General features: G+C 41.6%; 1 protein-coding gene across 1 annotated transcript in view; it reads left to right on the top strand.

The window, feature by feature from the left end:
• LOC133554244 (collagen alpha-1(XX) chain) overlaps positions 1–27699 on the top strand; it is a 91654-nt gene that overhangs the window by 34686 nt on the left and 29269 nt on the right. Inside the window, exons 9-22 of the mRNA XM_061902738.1 lie at positions 3278–3442; positions 5429–5587; positions 7363–7556; positions 7651–7780; positions 7861–8006; positions 12217–12346; positions 16207–16346; positions 18801–18927; positions 18999–19138; positions 22276–22408; positions 23345–23490; positions 23577–23706; positions 26469–26585; positions 26642–26788. Of these exons, the coding sequence (XP_061758722.1) occupies positions 3278–3442; positions 5429–5587; positions 7363–7556; positions 7651–7780; positions 7861–8006; positions 12217–12346; positions 16207–16346; positions 18801–18927; positions 18999–19138; positions 22276–22408; positions 23345–23490; positions 23577–23706; positions 26469–26585; positions 26642–26788 (2004 nt within the window). The remainder of the gene's footprint in view (positions 1–3277; positions 3443–5428; positions 5588–7362; positions 7557–7650; positions 7781–7860; positions 8007–12216; positions 12347–16206; positions 16347–18800; positions 18928–18998; positions 19139–22275; positions 22409–23344; positions 23491–23576; positions 23707–26468; positions 26586–26641; positions 26789–27699) is intronic.

The following is a 27699-nucleotide window of genomic DNA, read 5'->3' as shown; positions in this document are numbered from 1 at the left end:
ACCAATGTTTCTCCATGAAATACTATATTAAATACTAACATAACACAAACTGACCTCTGATACTATATTAAATACCAGGGTATATGACAACAAAACTTATAATCTCATAATACATGAAATACTATATAAAATAGAAAATATGAATTGACCTCTCCTCCTACGTAAAATACTATATTAAATACTTACAAAATGTGACCTTTGATACTATATGAAATACTTGTAAAACAAATTGACCTCTGATATTATATGAAATACTGTATTAAATGACTCAATATGTCTGATACTACATGAAATACTCTTTTAAATATACTGTATACTTAACAGAATGGACCAGTGATACTGCATGGAATACTATATTAAATACTAACATGACATGAATTGACCTCTGCTACTATGTAAAATATTATATTCAATATTAACATAACATGTGTTGACCTCTGCTACTACATGAAATATTATATGAAATACAAAACATGAATTGATATCTGCTACTATATGGAATACTGCATTGAATCCTTACAAAACATGAAATGACCTCTGATACTATATGAAATACTGTAATTAATACTTAATACATGACATGCATTTGCCTATGATACTACATGAAATACTATTTTAGCATGAATTGACCAATGACACTGTATGGAATATTATATTTAATACTAATATAACTTCAATTGACCTCTAAAACTATATGAAATACTACTGTATACGAAATAGAAAATAAAATTGACCTCCATCCATTTCCTACCGCTTATTCCCTTTGGGGTCGCGGGGGGCACTGTTGCCTGTCCCAGCTACAATCGGGCGGAGGGCGGGGTACACCCTGGACAAGTCGCCCCCTCATCGCAGATAAAATTGACCTCTCATACCATATTAAATACTGTATTAACTACTTAAAAGACATATCGACCTCTGATTTTATATGAAATAGTGTATTAAATACGTAAAATTAAATGAATGTACCTCTGATATTGCAAGGAATACTAATTTAGATACTTACCTTACATGAATTGACCAATGCTACTGCATAAAATACTATCTTGAATACTAATATAACATGAATTGACCACTTACCCTACATAAATTACTATTTGAAAAAAAACTACACAAATTGACTTCTCGCTCTACATAAAATACTATATGAATAAACGAACACATACTGTAATAAAATCCTTAACATATCATGAATTGACCTGATTCTACTTGAAATACTCATGAACTATAATTACCTAACATGAATTGACCTCTTCTACTATGTGAAATACTATATTAAATATTTATATAACATGAATTGACTTTAACAGTAGAGTATAGTAGTTTATTTCAAACATGTTGGTTTTGAAAATGTATTTAAAAAAATTATAATAACAATACAAACAAAAATAGCAATACAGTTAAGCACATACAGTAGATAGAATAAATGCTGTACAAGTAAAACAACACATAAAAATTAAAAGCAAACATATTGATAAGAGTTTTCATTTCCAAAAAAGAATTGGAAGATTTGAGACTTATTTAGTCCCACCATTTATTAATGAATTATTTACCTAGCTTTTTTGTAATTATCAATACTATTACCTCTAATACTATATGAAATAGTGTATTAACTACTTACAAAACATCAATTGACCTCTGATACTATATAAAATGCCATTTTGAATACTTACAAAACATTAATTGGCATCTGATACTATATAAAATGCCATTTTGAATACTTACAAAACATCAATTGAGCTCTGATACCATATAAAATGCCATTTTGAATACTTACAAAACATCAATTGACCTCTGATACTATATAAAATGCCATTTTGAATACTTACAAAACATTAATTGACCTCTGATACTATATAAAATGCCATTTTGAATACTTACAAAACATTAATTGGCATCTGATACTATATAAAATGCCATTTTGAATACTTACAAAACATTAATTGACCTCTGATACTATATAAAATGCCATTTTGAATACTTACAAAACATGAATTGAGCTCTGATACCATATAAAATGCCATTTTGAATACTTACAAAACATCAATTGACCTCTGATACTATATAAAATGCCATTTTGAATACTTACAAAACATTAATTGACCTCTGATACTATATAAAATGCCATTTTGAATACTTACAAAACATTAATTGGCATCTGATACTATATAAAATGCCATTTTGAATACTTACAAAACATTAATTGACCTCTGACCCTATATAAAATCAATCAATCAATCAATGTTTACTTATATAGCCCTAAATCACTAGTGTCTCAAAGGGCTGCACAAACCACCACGACATCCTCGGTAGGCCCACATAAGGGCAAGGAAAACTCACACCCAGTGGGACGTCGGTGACAATAATGACCCAGTGGGACGTCGGTGACAATGATGACTATGAGAACCTTAGAGAGGAGGAAAGCAATGGATGTCGAGCGGGTCTAACATGATACTGTGAAAGTTCAATCCACAATGGATCCAACACAGTCGCGAGAGTCCAGTCCAAAGCGGATCCAACACAGCAGCGAGAGTCCCGTTCACAGCGGAGCCAGCAGGAAACCATCCCAAGCGGAGGCGGATCAGCATCGCAGAGATGTCCCCAGCCGATACACAGGCAAGCAGTACATGGCCACCGGATCGGACCGGACCCCCTCCACAAGGGAGAGTGGGACATAGAAGAAAAAGAAAAGAAACGGCAGATCAACTGGTCTAAAAAGGGAGTCTATTTAAAGGCTAGAGTATACAAATGAGTTTTAAGGTGAGACTTAAATGCTTCTACTGAGGTGGCATCTCGAACTGTTACCGGGAGGGCATTCCAGAGTACTGGAGCCCGAACGGAAAACGCTCTATAGCCCGCAGACTTTTTTTGGGCTTTGGGAATCACTAACAAGCCGGAGTCCTTTGAACGCAGATTTCTTGCCGGGACATATGGTACAATACAATCGGCAAGATAGGATGGAGCTAGACCGTGTAGTATTTTATACGTAAGTAGTAAAACCTTAAAGTCACATCTTAAGTGCACAGGAAGCCAGTGCAGGTGAGCCAGTACAGGCGTAATGTGATCAAACTTTCTTGTTCTTGTCAAAAGTCTAGCAGCCGCATTTTGTACCAACTGTAATCTTTTAATGCTAAATGCCATTTTGAATACTTACAAAACATGAATTGAGCTCTGATACCATATAAAATGCCATTTTGAATACTTACAAATCATGAATTGACCCCTGAAACTGTATTAAATACTATATTATTCATTTTACACCACATGCATTCATCTGTAGGCCAGGCGCTGCTCCACGTCATGGAGGAGAACATGAGAGCCGAGTCAGGCGCCAGGTCGGACACGCCCTTTTTTGTGGTCCTCCTGACGGACGGTAAATCTCAGGACGATGCTATCGCGGCCGCAAAGCGCCTGAAGAATGGCGGCGTGGAGATCATCGCTGTAGGTGAGGCTCAACGTGAGGTATTTGTATTGAAAATGCTGTAAAAGCGGTTGAAGAGTGTGAAGCATCAATTTGACATTTAAGGATAGATTTTTTTCTGCCGTTTTTGTGTAAATGTGAGCCATTAGAATCCACGTTGCGATTTGTTTACTGTAAGTCAGCATGTATTCTTCCGCTGCACCATGGCTTGTGAGGCCTCGCTGTGCCCTTATTGGCTGTTCTGTTCATGCAGGCACTGGGCCATCTACAAACCCCAAAACCAGTTAAGTTGGCACATAAAGGTGCCTTCACAGATGTTTGGGAGACCGGGCTTTCTGCTCCGCTGCTCCCAGTCTGTGGAACGCTCTCCCTGACCACCTGAGGGCACCACAGACTGTGGATGTTTTTAAGAAAGGCTTAAAAAACATTCTTTTTAAAAAAAGCCTTTTTATGGTAAATGGGTTATACTTATATAGCGCTTTTCTTACCTCTTTTTAAGGAGCCCAAAGCGCTTTGACAGTATTTCCAAATTCGCACATTCACACACTCATTCACACACTGATGGCGGGAGCTGCCATGCAATGCGCTCACCGGGACCCATCAGGAGCAAGGGTGAAGTGTCTTGCCCAAAGACAATACGGACGTGACTAGGATGGTAAAAGGTGGGGATCTAACCAGTAACCCTCAGATTGCTGGCATAGCCACTCTACCAACTTCGCCACGCCGTCCCCGATTTATAAATATATGCATACTATTTCTGGCTATTAGGCTGTTTTAGTTTTTATTTATAGTATATTTTTATAATTATTTTTAATACTATTATTTATTTTTTTAATACACTGTAGCACTTTGAGGTTGTTTGCTCAATGTAAAGTGCTTTATACAAATAAAATCAATTATTATTATTATTCTTATTATTATTATTATGTTTATGCCTTGGGTACTCATACACCCCCATACCGTTACAGATGATGGCTTTTGAACTTTGCACCCATAACAATCCAAATAGCTCTTTTCCTCTTTGTTCCGGAGGACACGACGTCCACAGTTTCCAAAAAGAATTTGAAATGTGGACTCGTCAGACCACGGAACACTTTTACACTTTGCATCAGTCCATCTTAAATGAGCTCTGGCCCAGGGAAGCTTGTGGGTGTTGTTGATAAATGGCTTTCACTTTGCATAGTAGAGGTTTAACTTGCACTTACAGACGTAGCGACCAACTGCAGTTACTGACAGTGGTTTTCTGAAGGGTTCCTGAACCCATGTGGCGATATCCTTTACACGCTGATGTCGCTTTTTGATGTAGTAACGCGTGAGGTATCGAATGTCCATGATATCATCACTTACTTGCAGTGATTTCCCCCAATAGCTGGTTGAGAAATGTTGTTGTTAAACTGTTGGATAATTTACTCGCTCATGTTTTCACAAAGTGATGACCCTCGCCCCATCCTTGTTTATGAATGACTGAGCATTTAATGGAAGCTGCTTTTATACCCAATCATGGCACCAACCTGTTCCCAATTAGTCTGTTCACCTGTGGGATGTTCCAAATAAGTGTTTGACGAGCATTCCTCAACTTTCTCAGTCTTTTTTGCCACTTGTGCCAGCTTTTTTGAAACATGTTGCAGGCATCAAATTCCAAATGAGATAATATTTGTAAAAAGTAACAAAGTTTACCAGTTCGAATGTTAAATATCTTGTCTTTGCAGTCTAATCAATTGGATATAAGTTAAAAATAATTTGCAAATCATTGTATTCTGTTTTTAATTTACCATTTACACAACGTGTCAACTTAACTGGTTTTGTGTTTTGTGCATGTCAGCATGCACAAAACACAAAAGTTTGTCAATGTCAATACAAGGAAATTATATATGTTTAATATACCGGTAATAGTTTTTATGACAGTATATTTGATGGAACGTGTTGTATACATTATACTACACAAATATCACATATAATAGTCCATTAATGAGCGTGTTTGACGTTTGTGGTCAAATTGTGTTCTTTTAGGAGTGAAAAACGCGGATGAAGCCGAGCTGAGACACGTGGCTTCAGAGCCTGTGGACCACAACGTCTACAACGTCAACGACTTCCCTCTGCTCAGCAGACTGGTGACCCGACTGGTGCACATTCTGTGTGGGAGGATAGCAGATCGCGGCGTCATTAAGCGTAAGGCACTTTTTAAAAATCTTTTCAACCTTATTATTTTTTACACTGAGACCGTGTACACATCAGTACATGAAAACACACATTTGCATACATTAGCATTCATGTTTTTATTAACCCGTGAGTGTTTTAGAACACTTTATACAAACCCCGTTTCCATATTAGTCAGGAAGTTGTGTTAGATGTAAATATAAACGGAATACAATTATTTGCAAATCCTTTTCAATCCATATTCAATTGAATGCACAACAAAGACAACATATTTGATGTTCAAACTCAAAAACTTTTTTTTTTTTGCAAATAATTATTAACTTAGAATTTCATTGCTGCAACATGTGCCAAAGTAGTTGGGAAAGGGCATGTTCACCACTGTGTTACATCATCTTTTCTTTTAACAACACTGAAACGTTTGGGAAATGAGGAAAGTAATTGTTGAAGCTTTGAAAGTGGAATTCTCTCCCATTCTTGCTTGATGTACAGCTTAAGTTGTTCAACAGTCCGGGCGGGGTCTTGTTGTCGTATTTTACGCTTCATAATGCACCACACATTTTCGATGGGAGACAGGTCTGGGCTGCAGGCGGGCCAGGAAAGTACCTGCACTCTTATTTTTACGAAGCCACACTGTTGTAACACGTCCTGAATGTGGCTTGACATTGTCTTGCTGAAATAAGCAGGGGCGTCCATGAAAAAGACGGCCCTTAGATGGCAGCATATGTTGTTCCAAAACCTGTATGTACCTTTCAGCATTAATGATGCCTTCAAAGATGTGTAAGTTACCCATGCCTTGGGCACTAATGCACCCCCATACCATCACGGATGCTGGCTTTTGAACTTTGCGTCGATAACAGTCTGGATGGTTCGCTTCTCCTTTGGTCCGGATGACTCGATGTGGAATATTTCCAAAAACAATTTGAAATGTGGACTCATCAGACCACAGAACACTTTTCCACTCTGCATCAGTCCATCTTAGATGATCTCGGGCCCAAAGAAGCCGGCGGTGTCTCTGGATGTTGTTGATAAATGGCTTTCGCTTTGCATAGTAGAGCTTTAACTCACACTTACAGTTGTAGTGACTAACTGTATTTAGTGACAGTCATTTTCTGAAGTGTTCCTGAGCCCATGTGGTGATATCCTTTAGAGATTGATGTCGGTTTTTGATACAGTGCCGTCTGAGGGATCGGAGGTCACGGTCATTCAATGTTGGTTTCCGGCCACGCCGCTTACGTGGAGTGATTTGTCCAGATTATCTGAACCTTCTGATGATATTATGGATCGTAGATGTTGAAATCCCTAAATTTCTTGCAATTGCACTTTGAGAAACGTTGTTCTTAAACTGTTTGACTATTTGCTCTCGCAGTTGTGGACAAAGGGGTGTACCTCGCCCCATCCTTTCCTGTGAAAGACTGGGCATTTTTTGGGAAGCTGTTTTTATACCCAATCATGGCACCCACCTGTTCCCAATTAGCCTGCACACCCATGGGATGTTCCAAATAAGTGTTTGATGAGCATTCCTCAACTCTATCAGTATTTATTGCCACCTTTCCCAACTTCTTTGTCACATGTTGCTGGCATCAAATTCTAAAGTTAATAATTATTTGCAAAAACAAATGTTTATCAGTTTGTCTCTGTAGCATATTCAACTGAATATGGGTTGAAAATGATTTGCAAATCATTGTATTCCGTTTATATTTACATCTAACAAAATTTTCCAACTCATATGGAAACGGGGTTTGTAGCAGGTGTATGAGATTAATATCATACATTTTGTACGACATAAGGCAAAAAGTTTGCCGCTGCAGACGTAGAAGCCGAGCCAACTGTAGACCCGGTCCTCTCATACCCGAGTCCCACTGACCTCCGCTTCTCCGAGCTGGGCTCCAAAGAGGTGACGTTACACTGGACCAACCCGGCCAAGCCTGTCCAACAGTACCGGGTGGTTTACCACAGCGCAGAGGGACAGAGTGCTCAAGAGGTTGTAGATCTGACGTGGCTTCATGACTCTTTTCAAGCAACAACACGTGCTACATTTCCCTGTCTTGTTTCTTGGACGTCCTTTTGATTTCAAGGTGGTGTTGGCCGGCTCACATTCCTCCGTGCTGCTCCAAGGCCTCGCCTCGCAGACGCTTTACCATGTGTCCATCTTCCCAGTGTATGAGCACAATGTCGGCCTCGCGCTCAGAGGGACCGTCACCACATGTGAGGCTGGCACTGCTTTATGTGATATTCCAATATTTCCTTGTATCGTCAAGTTGCTGATGTTTTGCTTCTTTTTTCAGTCCCACTCTCCATGCCAAACAGCCTGGAGGTGACGCCAACCTCCTATAGCACGCTGCGAGTGAGCTGGGGTGCGGCGTCCGGGGCTACAGAGTACATGGTCCTCTACTCGGCACTGGACCACGGCGAGCCCGACGACGCCAAAGAGGTGAGTAGATAGATAGATAGTACTTTATCGATTCCTTCAGGAGAGTTTCCTCAGTAAAAATGTTTTTAAAAAGTACCCGAGCACTATAAGGATGGATGAGTTTTGTACCATATTTGTCACCACAATCCGCTTGGGATGGTTTCCTGCTGGCTCCGCTGTGAACGGGACTCTCGCTGCTGTGTTGGATCCGCTTTGGACTGGACTCTCGCGACTGTGTTGGATCCATTGTGGATTGAACTTTCACAGTATCATGTTAGACCCGCTCGACATCCATTGCTTTCCTCCTCTCTAAGGTTCTCATAGTCATCATTGTCACCGACGTCCCACTGGGTCATTATTGTCACCGATGTCCCACTGGGTCATTATTGTCACCGATGTCCCACTGGGTGTGAGTTTTCCTTGCCCTTATGTGGGCCTACCGAGGATGTCGTGGTGGTTTGTGCAGCCCTTTGAGACACTAGTGATTTAGGGTTATATAAGTAAACATTGATTGATTGATTGAATTATAGCCAAATCCAATACAACAGGCCTTAAACAGGCACTGAGTGAGCACAATATGTCCATCATGTCCTCATGTGTAATGTTTAAATGTTTTTCTATTTTTTCGGACTACAATGTGCAATAATGTTTTATGTATGTGTGTATATGTATTCATATGCATGCAGATATGCATCTGTGTGGATACATATACATATACATAGATACATCTGTCATCTCTATCTTTTTTTTTACTATTTATACTACCATATTGTATATGCACCTTAGGAGGAGCTGCTCCAATTTCGTTGTTCTTTGAACCTGTTCATTGCAATAATGACAATAAAACTGTATTCTATTCTATTCTATTCTAAAGGCCTACTGAAACCCACTACTACCGACCACGCAGTCTGATAGTTTACATATCAATGATGAAATATTAACATTGCAACACATGCCAATACGGCCGGTTTAGTTTACTAAATTACAATTTTCCGCCGAGTTTCTTGTTGAAAACGTCGCGGAATGATGACGCGTGTTTGTGACGTCTCGGGTTGTAGCGGACATATTAGCTGTCACAAGTAGGCTTGGACATGGATTGTTTCTTCGATGCAGATGAGGATCAACACGAGCGAGGCGTGGACGTGAGTACATAGTTGCTTATTTAAAACTATAATAAAAAATAAACAAACTAAGGGCGCTCACAAGGAGGTACAGAGACTTGGCTATGAACAAACAAAAGACTTGCATAAATGCAAAACTACAAACATGAAACAAAAACACTTTCTCGATTGGCATGAATAATAATAAACTATAAACAAAACTAGCACTGTGGCATAAATACACAAACTTACACGACATGGAACTGTGGACGAGGGCGTGAAGGTTGGAACAGCATGGGTAGGGTGCGTGCGAGTGAGAAGATCCCAGAATGATGAACAGAAAGAAAATGACTTAAATACTGGCTGTGATAATCAGGAACAGGTGTGGGACTGAGGGCAGGGGCGTGACAAGGTGGGAACTAATGCGTTGGCATGGAAACAAACAAAACCAGGAAGTGAAAAACGTGACTGAATGTCCAAAAACTAAACATAGCATGACCAAAACCAAAACATAACTTACAGGCGTGACATTAGCCCAGCACCACACACGGCTAAAAGTCGTCTCTTTTCATCGCATAATTACGCAGTAATTTGGACATGTGTGTTGCTGAATCTTTTGCAATTTGTTCAATTAATAATGGAGACTATAAAGAATAATCCTGTTGGTGGAAAGCGGTGGATTGCAGCTGCCTTTAGCACCGAAACACAGCCGGTGTTTCTTTGTTTGTTGTGAAGCTTTAACACAGAGCGGTCAAGCGAACATGTTTCTCTATGTCAACCAGCAAGTTTTTGGGATGGGAAAATTGTGATATTAAGTCGGCTCTTACCGGAGACTTCAGTGGATTACTGGACCTCCTCCTGTAGCTGTCAAAAAGGCAGCTGTGATCTGGGTTCCTCCATTGGCTTCTCTGAGAGACACTGGTGTTCACCGCAGCCATCCGACTTTCAGGTATGACTTTACAATGTCACTAAAACACTATTAAAACAATAAGCAGATAAGGGATCTTCCAGAATTTTCCTAGTAAATGTGTCTAATTACATCTGAAACAGTCCTGGAGCCGTCGCCTTTTCTTTTCTTTTTTTTTTTTTTGTGCTTCACTCTAACTTTCCTCATCAACGAATCTTTCATCCACGGTCAAATTAATGGGGAACTCGTCGCTTTCTCGGTCCGATAGCTCTTGCAGCTGGAGGCTATGATTTTAAACAATGTGAGGATGTGAGGAGCTCCACAACCCGTGACGTCACACGCACATCGTCTGCTACTTTCGGTAAAGGCAAGGCTTTTTTATTAGCGACCAAAAGTTGCGAACTTTATCGTCGATGTTCTCTACTAAATCCTTTCAGAAAAAATATGGCAATATCGCGAAATGATCAAGTATGACAAATAGAATGGACCTGCTATCCCCGTTTAAATAAGAAAATCTCATTTCAGTAGGCCTTTAAGTTTCATTGTTGATCATCTATTACATGCATTTTAGTAGCAGACTGTGTACAACTAAGTGTATATGAATAAAATAAAACATATTAAAGGCGATCAGTTTGTGGATGTCTTCCTCCCGTGGGTCCCCCTGATGCCGACAAACCTCCACAATAGCCCGGATGTCTGGTGTTAGAATTGTGTTTTTATTTGGCAGCGCACACACGCTAGGAAAACACACCCAACTTTTCCCTTCTGCTCTGTGACTTTTCAGTCTCTCGCAAAGTCCAGTGCGCGTCCGCTCAATAACACCGTGTGTCTCGGCTCGGCTGCTGCTAATAAGCGTGGCAGGTGATTGGCAGATTAAATCCCAGCTGGCTAATCCAATCACCTGCCCGCTGTGCTTCGAGGCTGGTCCTTACACACCCCGCTCTGGGGCAGGAACGCAGACCACGCACCCCTTCACATACCTCCATCGCCAGACTCAGGCCGGGAATCCGTCCGTGTGGGAGCGGGAGAGGCAGTCAGCCACGCCCATCTGCGCCCCCAGCCTGTGGATCTCTCTGAAGTTGTAGGGTTGTAACGCTAGATACCAACCAGTGATCCGCGCGATATCATCCTTCATGCGGTGGAGCCACTGGAGGGGTTTGTGGTCCGAGCAGAGGCCGAATGAGCGCCCCAGGAGGTTGTACCGGATGTCTGGTGTTAGAAATGTCTTTTTATTTAGCAGCACACACACGCTAGTAAAACACACCAAACTTTTCAGTTCTGCTCTGTAACTTTTCAGCCTCTCGCAATGTCCAGTGCGCGCCTGCTCAATAACTCCAACTCCAAACCCTGTGTCTCGGCTCGGCTGCTGCTAATAAGGATGGCAAGTGATTGGATGATCAGTCCCAGCTGGGTAATCCAATAACCTGCCAGCTGTGCTTCAGGCCGGTCCTTACACACCCCGCTCCGCGGCAGGCCCGCAGACCACGCCCCACTCCACTCAGTTGTACTTAGAAATGTAGCAGTGATGAGAAATCTGTGACACTGTGTTAATATTAACATGTCTTATGTAAATATGATGCTAGTAGTAATTGAAGGATAGTAATAATGATACATTTTGTATTTATTATGTGTTTATTTTTTAGATATTTAGGAAAATATAATATGTGTGTTTGCCTTTGTGACGTTTCTCTCTCATGGGTCCTCCTGACCGTAACAGACCCCCTCGTGAGCCTGGTAATCTGGCGTAACAATGTCTTTATTTGTGAGCGCACACACGCTAGGACAGCACAAATTTTCAGTCTTTGAGGCTTTTTCTTTCCGGCAATGTCCTTCAACTGTGTCCGCTCACCAACAACTACAACTCCATCAACGTGTCTCGGCTCGGCTGCTGCTAATGAAGGCGACAGGTGATTAGATAACCACATCCAGCTGGGCAATCTACTCACCTGCCGCTGGCTTCGAGTCCGGTCCTTACACACCCCGCTCCACGGCAGGCCTGCAGATCCCCCCCCTCCACAGACTTGGTTTTCACATAACGTCCAGGTAGACGTATTAGATGTTGGTGCAAAGCTGAATAAGAGAGCAATTCAGGGCGCTGGCTTGTTTTCACCACTTTATATTAAAGTTTGCTGGGAGTGAAGATTCATGTCATGAAATATTGGATCCATAATTTACTATTCAGTCTTACAGCGTTTATTTTTATTCTGCGTTTCTCTGTTTTCAGGAGAAATTTGCTGCAGAGAAGACCACGATGGAGCTCAGCGGCTTACTTCCTGCCACCGACTACTCTGTCACTCTTTATGCTCTCTACCATGAAGACTCCAGCGACCCTGTCACTGCTGTCGCCACCACATGTAAGATGTTCTCATCGCTTTCTCATGACACCACATGTGAGATGTTCTCATCATGTTCTCACGATACCACATGTAAGATGTTCTCATCACGTTCTCACGATACCACATGTAAGTTGTTCTCATCATGTTCTCATGAAACCACATGTAAGATGTTCTCATCGCTTTCTCAAAATATCTTTCTCAAATATACCTACAAATGAGGCATAATGATGCAATATGCACATACAGCTAGCCTAAATAGCACGTTAGCATTGATTAGCTTGCAGTCATGCACTGAGCTAATATGCCTGATTAGAACTCCAACAAGTCAATAACGTCAACAAAGCTCACCTCTGTGCATTCATGCACAGCATAAAACTTTTAGTTGACAAAATGAGACAAAGAAAGAATGGAAGATTTTACATGTAATTAACCTGTTGAGTCACAGTCCACACAATGGTGAGTTCAAGAACCGCCAAAATTAGTAGGACAAAACGATGTTCGCCAAATAAAAGTAAAGCACACACACAAACATATTAAAGGCCTACTGAAATGAGATTTTCTTATTAAAACGGGGATAGCAGGTCCATTCTATGTGTCATACTTGATCATTTTGCGATATTGCCATATTTTTCCTGAAAGGATTTAGTAGAGAACATCCACAATAAAGTTCGCAACTGGAGAAAAGCCCTGCCTCTACCGGAAGTCGCAGACGTTGACGTCACACGTGTGGGGGCTCCTCACATATTCACATTGTTTTTAATGGGAGCCTCCAACAAAAAGTGGTATCCGGACCGAGAAAACGACAATTTCCCCATTAATTTGAGTGAGGATGAAAGATTTGTGTTAGAGGATATTGATAGCGACGGACTAGAAAAAATTTAAAAAACGCGATTGCAATCGCGTTGCATTGAGACGGATTCATATGTTTTTAGAGACATTTACTAGGATAATTCTGGGAAATCCCTTATCTTTCTATTGTGTTGCTAGTATTTTAGTGAGTTTAACAGTACTTGATAGTCGGAAGCGTACGTCCACGGCCGGGTGTTGACGCGCAGTGTCTCGGGGAAGTCGACGGCAGCTGTACGAGAGGCGCAAGCTCAGCTGATCTCCGGTAAGTGGCGACTTTTTAACCACAATTTTCCCACCGAAACCTGCTGGTTGACAAGTGGTCGGGTTCCATGTCCGCTGTGATCCATAGTAAAGTTTCAACTCCGTGAATTTTAAACAAGGAATCACCGTGTGTTTGTGTGGCTAAAGGCTAGAGCTTCCCAACTCCATCTTTCTGCTTTGACTCCTCCAATATTAATTGAACAAATTGCAAAAGATTCAGCAACACAGTTCTCCAAAATGCTGTGTAAATATGCCGTTAAAGCAGACGACATTTAGTTGTGTGTGTGCGTAGCGCTCATACTTCCTAAAAACCCGTGACGTCTCGCGTACACGTCATCATTACACAACGTTTTCAAGAAGAAACTCCCGGGAAATTTAAAATGACAATTTAGTAAACTAAACCGGCCGTATTGGCATGTGTTGCAATGTTAATATTTCATCATTGAAATATAAACTATCAGACTGCGTGGTGGGTTTCAGTAGGCCTTTAAACAGTGTGCTTTCCAACAATTGAGAAAGTTTGTGTCATGTTTGTCCTGAAACAAAATTTTTTTATTTTTCCTCCATATTTTTCCATTTTTTAGAAATGCCCCAGGGAGCCACTCGGGCGGCACTAAAGGGCAATAAACAAACTTAAAACTTTATAAACAAGTTTTTGCAACGTACGCGACACATCGCCTGCTGCATTGTAACTCTCGGTCCCAGCAGCTGACGAAAATGAAACTGCTGCGTCAAAAATTTCTCACCTCCAACAGCATTGCACTCTTAAACGCACACTGAAACTCCACATATCTCCTGTCCAAAGGCAGAACCTAGTAACTCACTAATAGCTGATTTGGAGAAAACAAAGGAACACCTATCTATCTTGATGCTGTCTTACAAAGATCTACAACAGGGGCAGGGAACCTATGGCTCTAGAGCCAGATGTGGCTCTTTTGATGACTGCATCTGGCTCTCAGATAAATCTTAGCTGACATTGCTCAACGCGATAATTATGAATAATTTCGATGGTAATCACAGTGCTAAAAATAACGTGCAAAATATAAAACATTCTCATACATTTATATCCATCCATCCGTTTACTACCGCACCTGTTCAAGAAGTCGCATTAATGGTAAGAAGTATTTTATGTCACGATGGGGGGTCGTTCTCCCAGGAAGGCAGACGGACTACTCGGGACATGGCATTTAGGTAAAAACATAATTTAATTTGAACTAAAAAAATATACAAACAAAAATCGCTCACAGCGGAGGTACAACTTGGGCTAAAGAACAAAGCTAACGCATAAACAGACTAAGAACATAAATCAAACAAAACTTACTTGGCATGGCATGAAGCACGAAACTATGGCAAGGCATGAAACAAGTCAGCACAGGGCGACTGACTGGGAAAGACGAGCTTAAATACTGCCTCTGATTAGTGCTCGGGAAGCAGGTGAGCGAGCATTTTGTCTACCAGAGACAGGTGGACAAAATGAGTAACCAAGGAAACCGGACAAGGGAGTGGAAAAAAACAGGAACTTAAAGAGTCCAAAGGACAAACAGCACATGGCCAAACAAAAACATGATCAACAGACATGAAATTTTATTTATTATTGGTTAGCTTCAGAATAACAATGTTATTAAAAAGAATAAGAGACTTATTATACTCTAAAAATGTTGGCCTTACTTAAAAATGCACGCATTTAGTTGTATTCGGTGTTAAAAAATGTGATATGGCTCTCACAGAAATACATTTTGAAATATTTGGCTTTCATGGCTCTCTCAGCCAAAAAGGTTCCCGACCCCTGATCTACAAAGTCATCAAACGTATAGATGTTTTCTTGAGCTTTCATTTTCTTGCCGATTGAGCCATGGATTGAATCTGCTCTCATGAACGTGTGCCCTTTCTCCAGATATTTTATCATAATCTCGGGTGGGCCCCATTCTGCGTTTGCACATTGGGCAAGAGCCGTGTACAGCGTCCAGTTTTTATTTTGACCTCCACAGTTATCTGCCCAAAAGAGTATGCAAGGGTAAGAATCAAGAACAATACATTTAATGAAGGTGCTTGCAACGTCCTGGGCCAATCTTCCAAATATCCCCTCGTGCCATAACATCACATAATCAGGTTGACCGTCGGCCCCCATTCGTGCAAATGTCTCATTAAAGACAATAAGGCGACTGACAAAGAAGCTCCGATTGGTCCCTTGAGATACTAGGTTTTGCTGTTGTATCTACGCGGTTATGTGGTAGTTGCTAGGTCCTGCCATGCGCGTAACAGCTTACTTACGGAACAAATTACAATATCGCATACACTAATGTAAAGCATATCACCTAGGAACTCCAAAATTATTATCAGCTCAGTTTTGACCAAAATTGAGTTACTGGGTTTTGCCTTTGGACGGGAAAGATGTAGCAGCGAATAAAATTAAGTGAAACGAAGCAATCAGCTCCGTTTACTCGGCGGGAACATCTTCATAGCAAAGTCCGTGTAGTAACTGCAATGTTTTCTCGAACCTAATGGCACAAGTGTTGCCTAAAATGCATTAATAAATGGCGTTTTTTTCGGTAATTAAAAATGTAAACAGTATTACTAACCGTCTTGAATTTTACCGCGGTTTATCATTATACCATTTACGGTTACATATAAGATCTTCTTTTCATGTTGTCACAACACCACATTGTAAGTTATTCTCGTCACCTTCTGATGACACCACATGTGTTCTGCTGACACTTGTCCATGCGAGACGATTTTCGTCAGACAACTTCCCTTCTGTTCTTTCGTAGTGCCTCTCCCTCCTCCCGTGAGCGTACACATTCCGATGGTGACCCACAGCATGCTACGGGTGAACTGGGTTTCTGGCGCCGTGGACGTGCCTGGACACAGAATCACTTACAGCACCAACCACGGCAGCGAAGTCAAGCAGGTATCTTTGTCACACACTGCTCTTCATCAATATAAGTCTGTATGCATAAAACACATATAATCACGTTTCATCAAACATATAGTAACGTTGTTCCCCTAGGCGGAAACTGGATAACACACGGCACACTTAAAGGCCTACTGAAATGAGATTTTCTTATACAAACGGGGATAGCAGGTCCATTTTATGTGTCATACTTGATCATTTCACAATATTGCCATATTTTTGCTGAAAGGATTTAGTAGAGAACATCGACGATAAAGTTTGCAACTTTTGGTGCTGATAAAAAAGCCTTGCCTGTACCGGAAGTAGCAGACGGTGTGCGCGTGATGTCACGGGTTGTGGAGCTCCTCACATCTGAACATTTACAATCATGGCCACCAGCAGCGAGAGCAATTCGGACCGAGAAAGCGACGATTTCCCCGTTAATTTAAGCGAGGATGAAAGATTTGTGGATGAGGAAAGTCAGTGTGAAGGACTAGAAAAAAAAATTAAATAAAAAGACTATACAGTGGGAGCGATTCAGATGTTATTAGACACATTTACTAGGATCCATCCATCCATCCATTTTTCTACTGCTTATTCCCTTTTTTTTTTGGGATCGCGGGGGGCGCTGGCGCCTATCTCAGCTACAATCGGGCGGAAGGCGGGGTACACCCTGGACAAGTCGCCACCTCATCGCAGGGCAGACAAAGATAGACAGACAACATTCACACTCACATTCACACACTAGGGCCAATTTTAGTGTTGCCAATCAACCTATCCCCAGGTGCATGTCTTTGGAAGTGGGAGGAAGCCGGAGTACCCGGAGGGAACCCACGCATTCACGGGGAGAACATGCAAACTCCACACAGAAAGATCCCGAGCCTGGATTTGAACCCAGGACTGCAGGAACTTCGTATTGTGAGGCAGACGCACTAACCCCTCTGCCACCGTGAAGCCTCTTATCAATATGTTTGCTTTTAATTTTTATGTGTTGTTTTACTTGTACAGCATTTATTCTATCTACTTTATGTGCTTAACTGTATTGCTATTTTTACTAGGATAATTCTGGAAAATCCCTTATCTGCTTATTGTGTTACAAGAGTTTTAGTGAGATTATATGGTCGTACCTGTACAACCTGAAGGTCGGCCCAGCACCATTCTTCAGCACCAGTCGACGGGTGGTGGCGATGCCCATCTCTGCCCTTCGCAAGGGACCCTCTTCGAAACACGATATTTTGAAATTATCGCTGCATAATACACTGTACTTTGTGTGTGTGGTCCAATCCAACTGTGTTTGCTTGACCGCTCTGTTCCATAGTAAAGCATCACCGTCATCTTTCGGGCATGTAAACAATGAAACACCGCCTGTGTTTGTTTTGCGAAAGGCGGCCGCAATACACCGCTTCCCACCTACAGCTTTCTTCTTTGACGTCTCCATTATTCATTGAACAAATTACAAAAGATTCAGCAACACAGATGTCCATAATACTGTGGAATTATGCAATAAAAACAGACGACATATAGCCGGGAACGGTGCTGAACAAGATGTCCTATACATTGCGTGACGTCACACGCACACGTCATCATACCGCAACGTTTTAGCATAATACTTCCGCGCGAAATTTAAAATTGCAATTTAGTTAACTAAACCGGCCGTATTGGCATGTGTTGCAATGTTAAGATTTCATCATTGACATATAAACTATCAGACTAAGTGGTTAGTAGTGGGTTTCAATAGGCCTTTAACCTATTGTTACTATAACAATCTACAAGGTTAATACAGTTTGCTTCTCTTTCTTCCCCTCCACTTATCTGCTTTCTTTTGTATTTGAAGTTTTCATTACATATATTTATTGTTACATTTTAAACAATTGTACTTTTGGTAATAGAGGTAATTATTGTCATTATTCATTATCAATAGTAGTATTTCCATTGGTATTTGTACAGCTCCATTTTTTGTGTAATTATGTTCAATTTCATTTCTTTACTTCACAAACTGCTTCTGTGCTATCACTTTTTGTATTATAATTGTTAGGGATGTCTGATAATATCGGACTGCCGATATTATCGGCCGATAAATGCTTTGTAATGTAATATCGGAAATTATCGGTTTCAAAATTATCGGTATCTGTTTCAAAAAGTAAACTGTATGACTTTTTAAAACGCCGCTGTGTACATGGACGGACGTAGGGAGAATTACAGAGCGCCAATTAACCTTATAGGCACTTCCTTTGCGTGCCGGCCCCGTATAAACAACTTTAACTTTAACACTGTTACAAATATGCGCCACACTGTGAACCCGCACCAAACAAGAATGACAAACACATTTCGGAAGAACATCCGCACCGTAACACAACATAAACACAACTGAACGAATACCCAGTATCCCTTGCAGCACTAACTCTTCCGCGACGCTAAAATATACTTCCCCGTTACCCACTAACCCCTCCATCTCAACCCCGCCCACCTCAGGTTGAGGTAACAGGACAGAACTCACTGCTGGTGGAAAACCTGTCTTCACTGTCCAAATATCTGGTCTCTGTCCAATCCCACTACCCACAAGGCCTTTCTGCAGCCCTCACCAGTAACGTCAGCACCTGTAAGACACCTGCCGACTCACACAATCGGTCCGTATCGCCCAAAGTTATTCATCCCTCTTCGTGCACGCAGTGAAGGTGCCTTCCCCGTCAGACCTGAGGGTGACCAACTTCTCCAGCAGCGACATCACTGTACGCTGGGAGGCTGCCGCCGATGACGTCGTCTCCTACCTCATAAAGTGGATCTCGCTCAGCGGAGGTGACTTGAGACAGGTGAGCAGCATCTGCACGTAAGTGAAGTGTTTTTCAAATTGTAAAAGTTTAAATTTTTTTTTGTGCTTTACCTTGGTGCCTGTTACCACATTAAATATATACTCACAATGTGTATATAATTGATGGAGTATTATGGATGTTTTAGAGCGTAGTGATGGGTTAATGAGGCATCATGAAGCGTTTAGACACATTGCAAAACTGTATTGATACTCTGTCGATACTGTGTCACTAAATACTGACATCTGCTGGACATTAAAAATCCCTACAGGCATCCTATGGACCGACTCAACTGACACTGATGTTATGACCTAGTACAGGGGTCGGCAACCCGCGGCTCTGGCGCCGCATGCGGCTCTTTGACCACTCTGACGCGGCTCAGCCGCATACTTGCCGACCGGCCGGAGAAGTCCGGTAGATTTCCAATTTTAATGTCTCTATCAGAAATCTCCCGGGTAATCATTTTTCGATTTTCACTCAGACATCAACTTTGACGACGTGCCGTGATGACAATGCCTCTAACACCCTTTCTACATGTCATCGCGCCAGGATTTTCACCGTGCTATCTGCGTGCCGGCCGTTCGGTCACATTTGTGACCTCTATCTGAACGCATACGCAACTGCAAGGCATACTTCTTCAACAGCCATACAGGTCACACTGAGGGTTGTGATACATACAACTTTAACACTCTTACTAATATGCGCCACACTGTGAACCCACACCAAACAAGAATGACAAACACATTTCAGGAGAACATCCGCACTATAACACAACATAAACACGACAGAACAAATACCCAGAATCCCATGTATCCTGACTATTCCGGGCTCCATTATACACCCAGCTACCACCAACCGCCCCCCCCCCCCCAACCCCGCCCACTTCAATCGACGCACGGAGGGGTGGGGGTGAGGGTTGGGTTGGTGGTAGCTGGGTGTATAATGGAGCCCGAAATAGTCAGGGATACATGGGATTCTGGGTATTTGTTCTGTCGTGTTTATGTTGTGTTATAGTGCGGATGTTCTCCTGAAATGTGTTTGTCATTCTTGTTTGGTGTGGGTTCACAATGTGACGCATATTAGTAAGAGTGTTAAAGTTGTTTTAACGGCCACCCTCAGTGTAACCTGTATTGCTGTTGAATAAGGATGCCTTGCAGTCTCTTACGTGTGTCTGCAATAGCCTCATCAAACAATTCTTTGGGCTGGCAAGCTATTTGTACAACCTGTAGAGGGTGGTAGTGATATCATTGTACGCCCTTATTATTGTTCATTGGGTGAACACCAGCGTACATTCGAGAGAATAACTACTCTGAAATTCGGGAGTCTCCCGGGAAAATTGGGACAGTTGGCAGGTGTGACGTTGTCAAGCGGCATTCATATAAAACTCGCGGGCCGTACTAACGTTAAATTTTCCTATTAAGGTGCGGGCCGCGCGTCTGTGACCCCTGGTTTATACATAGCACAAAACAAAAAAAAACTCTGTATGCAGTATTATTTCATTATAAATTTCAAAAGAGTTATGTGGCTCCCGTTGTTTTCTTTACTTTGTGAAACGGGTCAAAATGGCTCTTTGAGTGGTAAAGGCTGCCGACCCCTGACCTAGTAATACAATAATATAAACCAAATCATTGTATCTCATTTAGGATTATTTCATATCTTCATTTAAATACAAATATATTTTTATCTTTTTTAGATACAGTCAATAAATAATGTGAATATGTATCATAACATGGAACTCTAAGAGAACGTGTTGTGAATGAGGATGCTTGTCGGCGGGGAATTTTTTTTAGTTTTTTTTTTTTTAATGCATTTTTATTTTAAAAAACTGTTTTTCCAACGTATTAAATTTTAGACAATTTCTCTTCTTAGTTATTTCACGGCGGGAATATTTCTTTTTGCCTGAGTCTGCTCCGTGATCTCCGACGACAATAAATTACAAATGACCAACGACAGAAGTGCGGAGATTCTGTTGGCAGCAACATCTCGTTGACAGATGCGCTTCCTTATAAACACAGTTTGGCGCGCAGGCGTCAGTTCGACACAGTTCGCGTATCGGTCACGTGACTTTCTAAAAGCGGTACGTGCGCCGACACAGGGTTTTGCTCTATGAGCTCGACAAAAGTGCCGATGCATCGGTGTTGCCGGACCCATCACTAATAAAGCGCATTATAGGTGGAATAGATCAACTCCTATTGGCTCCATTGTGAGCTGACTTTTGCTAGAGTTTATTTATGAGTTATAATGTTGTAACCACAAAGAAAAATAAGAATCCAAATGCAGATCAGTAAAAAAATCTCTATTTGATAACAAAAATCACCGGAGAAAATAAATCAGTAGTAACGAAAAATCAGCTCCAGGAAAACCGGTTCAAAAGTCTGTCCTCCACCTGCGGAAATACAAAAAAGAGGAATTACAGAAGGTTCAGAGCAAAGGTCAGAGTAAGTGAGCTCGGGGCTAGATTCTACCGCAGGCAACGGACTAACTGGGTGGAGATCCAGGGTTTAAGTCAGGTGGTTGATTAGAAGCAGGTGGACTCGGATGACTGGCAGCACACCTGAAACTAATGACCGGCTAAGAAACTTACAGACACAAGAGGGGAGGGGAGTACGAAAACAAGAGGAAAAAAAAGGCAGGAGAACCGCCCTCATGACATAAAATGCATAAACAAAGGAAAACTTGTGTTGCCTCAGATAAGGATTGTGAATGACAGGCAACATTCAAAAAATTGTGCAGTTTCCCTTTAAACATTGGACATTTATGATTAAAAAAGATTTTAAAATTGTCATTTTACAAGCTGTAAGTCAGTATAATTGGAAAAAAATGGTAACTCTGCGGAAAAAAAAAGTCAGTGCGTATGAGAATGAGTCAGTGATTTTACAAAATTAAAGTTCTCATATTATTAAAATAGCATTGAGATGTCATGAGACAAATCTAACTCTGAATTGTACACAAATAAAGTGTTAATATAAAAAAAAGTACACATTTATCTGAACTTTATTGGAGAATTACCTGCCAGCAGTTTTCTGTTTGATATTAAAACTGATTAAAGCTGTTTGCAAAAAACGTTACGCAGATTTAGGTTTTGCCTTTTTCCCCTTAAAAGCGAGGTTTATATGTGGCTTTGCTTGTGTGTTTTCAAGCTGACAGTCAGTGGAGAAAGTGAGGGCGCCATCTTGGAGGGTGTGGAGGACGACAAGGAGTACCAGATCTCTCTGTCGGCGCTGTATGACGACGGAGCTCAAAGTGAAGCCACGGCCATACGCTACAGCACCGGTGAGTTCAGCGACTCCATCAAGCACGGAATTACATTCGCAGGCTCATTTGAGTGACAGCATGCAGCTTTTTCTTTATTTACAAGCATTTTTTGGCAAGTAGAGTAACTTTAACAAGAGCAGGGGTGTCCAAACTTGATATTTATATGTATATATATATATATCCACACGTGTGTGTGTGTGTGTATATATATATATATACACAGTATGTATACATAGATACATATTTATGTATGTATATATGTGTGGATATAGATATATGTATATATATACTGTAAATACAGTACAACATATAATAATACATTGGATATGTAATTTATAATTATTAAAACTGAATTTAGAGCATGCAAAATTTCAACTCCTACATTGTTTTACCTTTGTGACGGCTTCCTTAAAGTTTTGTAATCAATCCCAATTATCAAGCAGCTAAAAGGCGGCAAACATGGGTAAATGTAGAGAGAGTTTCTTGCGTTTTTCCCATTATGCCTTACAATGGGTTTAAATGGGTGTAAGTTTAGTCATTTTTGTGGTGGTTGGCTGTTTTTTTACAATATTCCCAAAGTTTAGTGAGTAGGTTGTGTTTGCTGACTTTTTTGTGCTGGTTGAATATTTTTTCCCTTTAGCATGACTAGGGAAGGTTGTTTGGATTGGGTCATATAAGTGAATGCTGTGCATGTGCTTTTTGGAGAGTACACTCCATGGTCACCTGCCTGAGGCATTCATGTTGTCCACAAGATGGTGACAAAAAAACACCTATCAAACCACCAGATTGGTAAATTTAATATGTAAACACCCTACCCAGCCAGATTGCTTGTTGACCTTGTGCCGTCTTGGAAGTCAAATTGAACATCTTTGGTTTGGACACTCCTGAACAAGGGGGAGGATTAATACTGTTAACAAGTCTTTGCTTGTTTGATAAATGTCCTCTTCTTCACAGTTTCTGGAGGAGGTCCGTCCAGCGTGTCCGTCTCTGAAGAGACCCCGATCAGCCTAATGGTCAGCTGGGTCCCCCCCAACTCTCACGTCCTGCAGTACCGCGTCTCTTACACCGCGCTGACAGGCGCAGACCACCAGGACGGCGCTGTAAGACAGCTTTTAGCGTCACCTCCTGCTGCCGTACATTAGTGCTTTGTCTTGCCGGCTGGGCCTGACAAGTGTGTTGTGTGCAGGTTTTGGTGCCAGGTGGTGAAAACCACGTGGTGCTGGACTCCTTGCAGCCCGACACAAGATACAGCATCCTGGTCACTGCAGAGTACCGCAACAAAGAGGGAGGCAGTGTTTCAGCTCAGGGAAAAACCAGTGAGTCAAAATAAGATTGTGTATTTATTAATACAGTTATTAGCCTTTCACTACAATAAGTCACCTTCAATCAGGGGCGACCAAACTGTTTACGAAATTAAAGGATGGGGTCAGACATACGTCACCTAATATCCTTTCATAAAGGCCTGCGTACTATGGCCTTTTTATAATATCTTGATATTTTTAGGCCATGTGACGATACATGATATATATCTCGTGTCTACATTAAAACTTTCTTGTTCATACTGCATTAATATATGCTCATTTTAAACTTTCATGCAGAAAGGGAAATCTCAATTAAGTTAATTGACCAAAACTGTATTTATTAAACAGTTATTAAGCAGTGGCACAAAAATTCATGTCCTTTTAAAACAGAAAGTGCAAGATTGTCAGAGACATTTTAAAACAAGCTAAGAGTGCACTTTTGTGCATGATGTCACTAAGATGACATATCAAAACAACACTGAATTAAAGTGCACTTTTTGTACAGAACGCCACTACAATAGTTTAAAACAAATAAAGTGGACTTTTGTGTATGATGTCACACAAGATATTTCAATAACTGTCAAATAAAAATGAGCAGCATAATAGGAAATCAAATCGTTTCTGGGGACGTTATCTCCTGATGTTGTTGACTATTTTTTTCATACTGTCTTGATGTGGAAATGGTTGCCTTCGCATTTTGTTGGTGTGGCACCGAATGGAGATGTTGACATGCGGAGTAAGCACTCTTCATTCTCTAGCAGGTGACTTTTCAAATGATGCTACATATTAGCAGAATACTACTTTTTGTAGCAAGGCTTTTGCCCCACACTTGACAAATTACGGTTGTCTTTTCGACGTATTCGCACTTGAAGCCAAACCACTGCCAGACGTTGTTTTACTTTGGAATGAATTTTTCCTTAATTTTTTAACAGATTTGCACCTAATATCTCTCATATTACTACTCGCACCACAGCTAACGTTACCCATGCTGCTACCTCTATGCTCCGCGAGGGCGTATACGTATGTGACGTATGTAAGAAGGTGTGCTTGCTGTCTGTGAGAAGGAGAGACAACAAACAATGAGAAGAACCTGTAGTGTGGCGTCCCGGAAGAGTTAGTGCTGCAAGGGGTTCATTGTATTTGTTCTGTTGTGTTACGGTGCGGATGTTCTCCCGAAATGTTTTTGTTATTCTTTTTTGGTGTGGGTTCACAGTGCGGCGCATATTTGTAGCAGTGTTAAAATTGTTTATACGGCCACCCTCAGTGTGACCTGTATGGCTGTAGTAGAGATGCGCCGTTTGCGGTCTCATCCGCGGAGTCCGCGGATAAACCGCGGGTCGGGCGGTTGACATGACGAAAAAATAGATTTTAATTAGATTCGGGCGGGTGGCGGTTAAGCCATCCGGAAATATTTGATATGAATGGTTTTGTGATCGGTATCCTTTGCCATTCAAAGTGCCATTTAAGACCCGTGTCATAAAGCGAAGAAGACAATAAGAGATGCCATTGTTCTCCTGAATGACTGCCGGTGGTCACCCAGATAATAAGTATTAGGGCGTGCTATGAAGCCATTGGCTTTGTCGTCTACCACAATATGTACGATCTGCTTGTCAGTCCAGCCTCATATTGTGTGTGGCTTCCGCGGCAACAGGCACACAACTGCAAGGCATACTGGGTGACACAGAGTACACTAATGGTTGTGATATAAACAATTTTAACACTCTTAGTAATATGCGCCACGCTGTGAAGCCACACCAATTAAGAACGACAAACACATTTCGGGCGAACATCCTCACAGTAACACAACATAAACATGTGTCGGTAAGGTGGGCGGGCTTGAGGGCTCGGGGGTATAAAATATATTCAGAATGTCACGGATACAAAGGATTATGGGTATTTGTTGTGTTGCGTTTATGTTGTGTTACTGTGAGGATGTTCTCCCGAAATGTGTTTGTCAATCTTGTCGGGTGTGGCTTCACAGCGTGGCGCATAGTAAGTGTTAAAGTTGTTTATATCACTACCATCAGTGTACTCTGTATCACCCAGTATGGCTTTCAATCTTGAACGTGTAATTGCGAAAGCTGCACACAACATGTTGCCGGACCAACAAGCGGTTTGTACGTGTTGTTGAAGGTGTCTAAGGCAATGGCTTCACAGCACGCCCATATTCTTGAAATCGCGATGAACGCTGTTGGATAATCGCGGGAACGTTAGCGGCTCCTATTGTCATCATTACTCTGGGCAACAGGTTTAAATAGCTCTTTGAGTGGTAAAGGCGGACAACCTCTGATGTATTTCAGCGGGCGGGTACGGTCCTGATAAAATGTTGGTTCGTGTGGACGGCGGGTGGATGACGACTTTGGTGATGCGGATGCGGATGATATAATTGCCTATCCGCGCATCTCTAGGCTGTAGACCTAGTATGCCTTGCATTCACTTGTGTTTGTGAAAAGCCATAGATATTATGTGACTGGGCCGGGACACTAAGGCAGTGCCTTTAAGGTTTAGTGGCTCTGTTGTTCTCCCTACGTCCGTGTACACAGTGGCGTTTGAAAAAGTCATACATTTTACTTTTATTAAAACCGATACTGCTAATTTCCGATATTACATTTTAAAGCGTTTATCAGCTGATAGTATCGGACATCTCTAGTAGTCAGAGTTCCTGCTTACATACAGTATTAAAATTCACATAACAGAGGTGACATGTTTTATGCAACTTTTTCTGCTTTTTTGCCTTGCTCTTCCATTCCACTGACTCTGTTGTGCTCTTTCCGCAGCCAGTCTGCGAGTAAGCAGCGTGAGTGTCGTGCGGTCAGACCACTCCAGTATTTGCGTGTCCTGGAGGCCTCTGTCAGTGGTGGACGGATACCGTATCGTCCTTCAGTCTGCCAAAGGTAATGCGTTATTTGAATGTTGTCATCCTACTCGCTTCATGAGCTTCGTTGTGCAGATAAAAGCACCACGGAAGAAAGAGTGGACCAAAGCAGCAGGAGTCAGTGTTTCACCGGGCTGCAGCCAGAGACGCTTTACCGCATCAGCGTGCACTCGCTTCTCAGCTCAGCAGAGGGCGCCGCCGTCTCCATCCTGCATCCAACAGGTCTGAGGTTGGGGGCTCACGTCTGTCTGCCAGATACTATTAGTTGTGTCTTGATCCAAAAAGCTTATATAACTTACCGACTTCCTTTTAGTTCATGCGCTAATATTGTCTTTGTATGCAAAACGTCACACGGCAACATGCAGGTACTCAGTGGCCTAGTGGTTAGAGTGTTGCCCTGAAATCGGTAGGTTTGGAGTTTAAACCCTGGCTGAGTCATATCAAAGACTATAAAAATGGGACCCATTACCTCCCTCAGCATCAAGGGTTGAAATTGGGGGTTTAATCACCAAAAATTATTCCCGGCCGCGGCCACTGCTGCCGCTCACTACTCCCCTCACGTCCCAGGGGGGACAAAGGCATGGGTCAAATGCAGAGGACAAATTTCACCACACCTAGTGTGTGGGTGACAATCATTGATACTTTAAGTTTAACTTTAATTACTAGTAATGTAATTGATTAAGTCATTATTCATATTAACAATGTCACACATATTTTTGCAGATGTGTGATGATACTTGATGATGCACAATGTTACCTGTAAAGGTGAACTCAACTGTAAAGTTACATCACACATCTCACCAATCTGAACGTGGTTGGGTCCGATGCTAAAGGGCGTGCGTCATCAGTCCCTTCAAGAAGTCCCGGACTCGCCTGAAGTTTGGTACTTTAGTACATTGGTACTTTAACTTTAAATAGAAGTCCAACTTTGGCTTACAAGTGGTCTTGATGAGGGGTTCTTAGCCTTTTTGACCTTGGGACCCAACTTTTCCACTTAGGCGGGTCTGGGGCCTTCTCAAATATTAACACAAAACCAGTAATCTTACTTTTGATTGTAATCGTATTGGATTATTATATCTAACCTTCCGTACTTTTCGGACTATAGAGCGCACTTTAAAATCCTTTCATTTTCTC

The sequence above is a fragment of the Nerophis ophidion genome, linkage group LG06 (genome assembly GCF_033978795.1).
Source record: "Nerophis ophidion isolate RoL-2023_Sa linkage group LG06, RoL_Noph_v1.0, whole genome shotgun sequence".
In the NCBI taxonomy this organism is placed as follows: Eukaryota; Metazoa; Chordata; class Actinopteri; order Syngnathiformes; family Syngnathidae; genus Nerophis; species Nerophis ophidion.
Note: the sequence above shows the minus strand (reverse complement) of the source record. Positions and strands in the feature narration are given on the sequence as shown.